General features: G+C 38.9%; 2 protein-coding genes across 2 annotated transcripts in view; one reads left to right on the forward strand and one right to left on the reverse strand.

Moving 5' to 3' along the window:
- LOC113211927 (uncharacterized) overlaps positions 1 to 5522 on the reverse strand; it is a 21655-nt gene extending 16133 nt beyond the window's left edge. Inside the window, exons 1-3 of the mRNA XM_026430466.2 lie at positions 5242 to 5522; positions 202 to 4161; positions 68 to 119 (exon numbers count right to left, since the gene is read on the reverse strand). Coding sequence (XP_026286251.1) covers positions 68 to 119; positions 202 to 4083 — 3934 coding nt within the window. The 5' untranslated portion in view covers positions 4084 to 4161; positions 5242 to 5522. The remainder of the gene's footprint in view (positions 1 to 67; positions 120 to 201; positions 4162 to 5241) is intronic.
- Positions 5523 to 5538: 16 nt separating this feature from the next.
- LOC113211928 (probable 39S ribosomal protein L49, mitochondrial) overlaps positions 5539 to 6722 on the forward strand; it is an 11735-nt gene continuing 10551 nt past the window's right edge. The window contains exons 1-2 of the mRNA XM_026430467.2: positions 5539 to 5709; positions 6310 to 6490. Coding sequence (XP_026286252.1) covers positions 5596 to 5709; positions 6310 to 6490 — 295 coding nt within the window. The 5' untranslated portion in view covers positions 5539 to 5595. The remainder of the gene's footprint in view (positions 5710 to 6309; positions 6491 to 6722) is intronic.

Below are 6722 nucleotides of genomic sequence, written 5' to 3' on the forward strand. Positions count from 1 at the left end.
AAAAAAAGTTGTGACACAAACTCAACATACAAACATAAGAGTTAATGAGATAGAATATAAGACTTACAATCTTGCCCGTGAAGCATGGAAGCTCCAGATAACTCTCCAGCAGTGTTGCCCTGAGAACACATCACATATTTAATAATTTCTTCAAGATCAATCCAGTACATCTTAACAAGATAAGTTCAGAGCACAGCTTACCTCTATCCTGAAAGATGGGTCTGCATTGGAATTTCCCCCTAGTCCAGGTGCATCTTCAATGCCACCTGAATGAACTTTGCCATTTTTAAAAACCATGCGCAGTGGTTTGCGGTTTCCTTTTTTATCTTTTTTGCCATCTTTGGGAACTTTTATCACAGCTTTCAAACGGCCAGATGATGGAATCAACCCATCTTGGCTTCGTCTTTTACTAGGACGACCAGCATTTGACGCAGCTGCAGCAGCAGCAGCAGCTACAGACTGCAAACCTAAGGAACTAAGAACCCACTCTTTAATGGCTTTCTTTTCAGGACTTTGCTCCTCTTCAGTTATTTCACGGCGTTTCTTTTCAATATCATTTAACTTCAAATTGAGTCTTTCTACATCAGCTTCTAGCCGTGGAGAAAGAAGGCCAGGCTGTTTAACTGGTATAGTTGAACATTCTATTGTCATGTTTGATGAGTCAGTACTTTTAATAACAGCCTCCAAATTTTCAGCTTGGTTTTCTGTGGTGGAGTTCATAACCACCTCTTTCACAGTACCTTGACATTTCTCAGGTACATTTTCCTTGGCATCCTCAACATTCTCATCAGTTTTGAGAACTTCATCAGTTTCCATGCTGTGTTCCTCATGAACAGATGAATCATTATTATTCTTCACAACCCATATGTCATCATTTGTGAAAGCAAGGGCAGATGGATTGCAGTCAGCTGAAAGGCTGCGAGGTCTAGAGAGGCTCTTCTTTATAACAAGCTGTAAAATGGGTTTCTCTGACCTTGATGAAACATCAGCAGCACTGATTACAGGTATTTCAATATTGTTCTTTTCTTCCGGCAACCTTGCCTCGAGATCCTGAAGGATGTCAATTAGCCTTTCATTGCAGTTTCCTAAATCTTTTGATGCGGAATTATTAGTCTCAACAGTGGGTGATGGTTCTTTTCCTGGAATGGACGGGATTTCTTTCACAGGTGTTATAGGAAGAGAGTGATTGGACTGATTGTAGTCTTCCTTGGTTGGTGTAGGTGAGAGCCTAAGGCAAAATGACTCACCATCATCAAACGCTGATCTATCAGGAGTAAGCTCAGTATCCATCTGGATTGCACAAGGTTCAGGGGTGTTACAGCGTTCATTTGCAGCCTCAGAAGCTACAGTTACTTCATCATTTTTCTTCGTCACAACATTAGGTGAATTAGAATCAGAATTTGTAAAATTTTCTTCTGTTGAGGTTTTTGCAGCTGTAACAACAGAAATATCACCTTCTGATTCAACAGGAATTGCTGCATCCCCTGACTTAGAATTTTTTGATGAAATTGCTTCCACATCAGAGGGTTGTTTAACTGTGGCTGCAAGAGTACTGTCAGTAGCAGATGTAAGCATTCCATTGGAGACCACATTTTTCTCCCTGGGCTCATTGACACCATTCACGGAGTTGTCATGCCTTATTTCTGAAGTGGCTTTCACAATGGAAGGTGTTGGTGACTTAGGAATAACCCCTGGAAGCGTTTCCCTTACTGGTGATCTGCCTGGACTTTGCTTTGGAGATTTTTGCACCAGTATATTCTCCTTGACAGAACTACTGTTCACAGAGGGTGGAGCAGATGTGAGGACTGCTTCTAGAGTAGGTTTAGTGATCGACTGATTATCATTTTGTATTGACTCCATCATAGGTTTCACATTAGAGGTATTCTTACTCTCCAGATTGTCAGACTTTGCAAGTCCCTTTTCAGGGCTTGTGACGGTCTTTGGAATTATTGGTTCTCGAACTGCTTTTACTGTCCATACAAGAGAAGATTTTCCATGTAATTTATTTGGTTCCACAGCCAAAATTCGTTGGCTTTGATTTTTCTCTGGGAGTTCAGTATTAAAGCTCATTGATCTCTTTGTGCGTCTCCTAAGAAGCTCAAAGTCAATACGTGTGTTTTTCTTGGCTACAAAGTCAACTGAAGTAGCAAAGCCATTTTTGCCATCTTGAGTCTTTAGAACTATTGGTTCTGGTATTTTATTAGATGAATCTGCAGATGGATTGTCTGGATCAGTAGAGAGCTGGCTATTAGGAGGTGATTCTTCAATAGAAGCCATTATTGAATCAGAGGGAGTACTAAAGCTTGTGACAGTGTCTTGCTGCACATCGGAGTTGTCCTCAGAATCTTCTTTTTCATCAGACTTGCTAACAGAATTTACTTCAACAAATTTGGTCCCTGAATCCTGTTTTTCGTCAATTGCACTACCATCAGGTTCACTTTGAATAGGCTTACTGACATCTTGAAGGCTGTTTTGTGTATCAGATTTTTCTACATTCTTACCATCACAAGATGAATCCTTATCAATTAATGGTGGTAGTGAAGAAGAGTTTGATAGCAATTCATCAAATGCAGAGTTCCCTTCCTTTGGTGATTTAGGAGCTATAGCATCAGTATCTTCTATGTTGGTTTCACCATCAGAATCCCAGTCTGATTGGATGTTGTTTAAAATTTCTCTACTTTTAGAGGCACCTTCTGGCACAGAGGATGTTTCAGAAGGCAAGCCCTTACCTCTCGATTCTGAGGCGCTCTTTTCAATAGGAGATAACTGAGGAGCAGGAGAGGATATTCTTCCCATGAGAATGTCATCCTCATCATTGCTCATAGATCCTGGGATATCTTCTGAATCCATTTTGTCATCAAGCCCATGGTTCTTTCCCCTAGAGAACGCATCTATAAAACTGGATGAATCACTTTCTGAAAAAATACTTGACTGTTCATCAGAGAAGTCACTCCTGCTGTCCTCAATTTTATCATCATTATTTATCATACCAGCATAAACCCTTTTCTTTTTCTTGGAACCAGAAAATAAGCTCTCAGGCATGGTAGCTCTCTTTAACTTCCCGTTTCGTAGAGCTCGTATTCCACTCTCAGACTGTGTGGTAAAGCTAAGACTGGAGCTCAGAGGTGCTTTAGGTGAGATCCTTTGCAAGCTCAAAGATCTTGTTGATTTTTGAGAAGCTGGGCTTCCTGAACGAAGTCTGCCAGATGAGTCATCAGATGGGAAAAGCTCATTTATATTTTTCTTAGTTAGTTTAGGAATAAATTTCTGACTACCACCTTCATTTCCATTAACTGATTTAGAAGAAGATTCAACTTTTTCTACACTGTGGCTATCGATGTCTTCTACATGTGATCCAACACATGATTCATCATCATCCAGTGCACTTGAGTCATCATCATTAACTTCTAAACGATCACTCGCTATTCGGGTTGATCTGCTGCTTCCTGAATTCACACTGTCAGGTGAAGAGTTAACAGAAACTGTAAGCTCATTTTGAGAGTCACCTTCAACATGTTCAACCTCTTTCTTCAAAACTTGCGCCTTGTTTCCAGCAGATCCTTTGCTTGGCAAAGATCTTTTGGGGAAAAATCTCATAATTCCGTGTTTGGGGTTTGTGACAGGGCTCTTACCCTTTCCTTTATCCGCATTTCCTTTCCCAGTCTTTTTAGTTTCTGTAGATTTTCCAACAACACTGTTTGCTGAGGAACTCCTGGAAAGTCTTGTTGTGGCAGGAGATTCAGATCTCTCTGCAGCTCTCTGAGGTTTCTTAGATACCTTCTTCTCAGTTTCATTTGGAGATTTTGAAGTACTGGCTTCATGATCAGCAGCATTTCGTCTACCTCTTGCTGAAGCCACAGAGGCAGTGTCACTATCTTCATTTTCAACCACTGATTTTGCCTTTGCTGGTTTTGCCTTAGTTGCTTTCAAATTAGCTTTTTTCTTAGTGACAACCACCTTAATTTTTTTAGATTTACTTTTATTTAACACTATTGTGGGCATCCCTCGGGGTTGGTTGTCACTGCGTAAAGGTCTTGTCTTTCCAGTAGTTCTTCCTCTCTTTGGAACATTTGCTTTACCCATTATGATCTACTCTTGAATAGTGCAGTAGGTTAAAAAATACAAAAATTGCATTTCTTGCACCTTTAATCTGCACTGACCCTGTTGACAAAAATAGTAATAGTTAACAAATGAGATGGATAAGAGTATTTTTACATGGGCTAATGTGGGACATGAACAGGAAATGCTAAGACTAAGAGGGTCTAAAAAATAACAAATTTTTAAAATTTGCAGGTAAATAGTTACGAAAAATATGGCTGTCATGTTATTATATTTGAGGAGCTGCCAAGGGTAGACATCTCTCACAACCCACATATTTAAGAAAATTAAGTGTTACACTTCTGAAAACTAAGAACATTTTTCTTCAGAAAATGAATACTGAAACGGGTAGTTCAAGTTCAATAAGGGTTATACCAACGGGTTGTTGTGGACATTATAAGTAAAGGATAAAAATTGAATGTTCCAAATTTGCAAAGCAGCTAGATTTTAACTGGTTTAAGACAAACTTAAAAAACTAAATATGAGTAAACAGTATTGAAATTTTGATTGCCACAACATGTTATGAGAAACTTTGAGTATATCCTTAGATATTAGGTTAATAAGATTAGGTTAGTGTTGAGAAATGGATATTTCTTAAAAGAAGTACCAGTGAGAATTGTAATGACAAAACATCTTTTGTTTACAATGCCAAGTAACCCACAGCACAGGTTATATTCATTGCAGTGACACACATAATTGAGCATGATAAAAAAAGAAGTTCAAAAACAAATAAACGCGCAGATTATTTCGTGCAGAATAAAATATACAACTGGTGCAGTTAGTAAAAATATAAAGAAAGAGTTTTTTAACACATTGAGTGAAACTGACCTAACCACTAACAAACACATTTACCATTGACGGTTCAAGATAAAATAGAAATCACTGACACCAAATTAGGTAATATATTTGTGGCATTTCAGTCAAAAAATACTTGAAAACGACGTGAAAGAAATTACTGTCGTGAGAGCAAAATTTAGATCACGATACTGTGCTTGACATGTCTTAAAAACTCACAGACGTAATATTTAATTTGACACGACCTCACTTGCTTTGAAAGCAATGACATGATAAAATAGACAAAACTGAAATAGGCAAATTTCACACGAAAACTTAAAGGAAATCAAATTTTTAAAGTGCACTCACCTTTCTACCCTTATCCTGCAGCGAGAATGTACCGCTACCTACTGCCAGGAGACGACCTCACAACCATCGTCGAAAATCCTTTTTCCTCCACTGTGGCGGCCCCAGTCGGCCTTCTTTCGACTGAATTTGGACAGATCAATCGTTAATGGTCCGAATTCAATACACATTTCAAGTATAAAGGGCCTACAGACACTCGAAAATCGTCTTTAAATGAGGAAATCCTCGTGAACGTCCTACATGTTGCGCTTTCGTACCATCTTTTATCGCAGAAAGCACGAACGAATCACAACGCGTCCCCGTCGCCTCCGAGTGGTGTAGAGAGGGGCGGTGGGGAGAACAGAGGCGCTAACCAAAATGGCAACTATGAAAACACTAAGTTTAGTATCTGGCTCAGGATTTAAGGGCTTAAGAAGAAGACTTGGGATTGATTTAAGCACGAAGACTCTTCCAGCAATAAATTCTGTACCAGTGAGTATTTGTAGATTACAAGACATGTTTAGAACTTGTTAAATTTCGAACTTGTCTATATCACCACCCCCTAGCAGACGCCGCTTGTTTCTTTCAGTTTTTACAATTGGGTTTAGTTAATTTATTGAAATTTTACTCTTGCGAAAGCATTAAACTTTTTCTTCATCTCAAATCCATAATTTTTCGTGCAAATGAGTGTACACAGACATACTGCCACCGAAAACCTAACCTCTCGTTCCACCAGTCACATGCATGAACTATTTTCTTTTAAAAAGAATAAAATATTATACTCCAAATTAATGTGATATAAAGTATGTCAGAATTGATTATTGCACATTTCCTAATTTTAGTACATTCAAGGAAAGATCAAGACTTTAGTTTCTAGCCTGCCTAGCTAAACGTCGTTCGTAAACTAACTTTTATCAAACCAATTTCACTGTAATTTTTATGTTGTGTGTGATTTTTTTTCTGGCTTGATAAGGATGATATCTACCCCTTTTTCTTTGAGAGGAATAACAGTAACAAATGACCGGATGTAGTTGATGTGCTGCTGGCTTAAACGTGGCACTACTTAAAAATTTAATGAACTTTTACTTGCAGGTCAGATATGCACGATTTAAGTCCAGTCCTTTAGTAAGTTCGGATCCCAGCAAATACACTGGCTTTGAAATCTCTCGAAACCCTGAGGAATGGAAATTTGTCCAAGATTTATTGCCGGAGCCAGTGATAAAGACTCCTTCAGTGAAGCCCCAGTACACCTCAGGCTGGAAACCTCAAAACCGTGAGTGCCAGTTCCTTTGATCTTAACTGTCTATGTGTGCTTTGTCATTTATTATGCCGCTGATGCTACCGCCTGCCTTTGAGCCATTTCTCACCTCATTCCGTTCATGAAACCCACAAACCATAACTCCCCCCCCCCTATCTTCATTTTCAACCACTGATTTTGCCTTTGCTGGTTTTGCCTTAGTTGCTTTCAAATTAGCTTTTTTCTTAGTGACAACCACCTTAATTTT

The sequence above is a fragment of the Frankliniella occidentalis genome, unplaced genomic scaffold, assembly GCF_000697945.3.
Source record: "Frankliniella occidentalis isolate FOCC.00 unplaced genomic scaffold, Focc_3.1 Scaffold28, whole genome shotgun sequence".
Classification (NCBI taxonomy): Eukaryota; Metazoa; Arthropoda; class Insecta; order Thysanoptera; family Thripidae; genus Frankliniella; species Frankliniella occidentalis.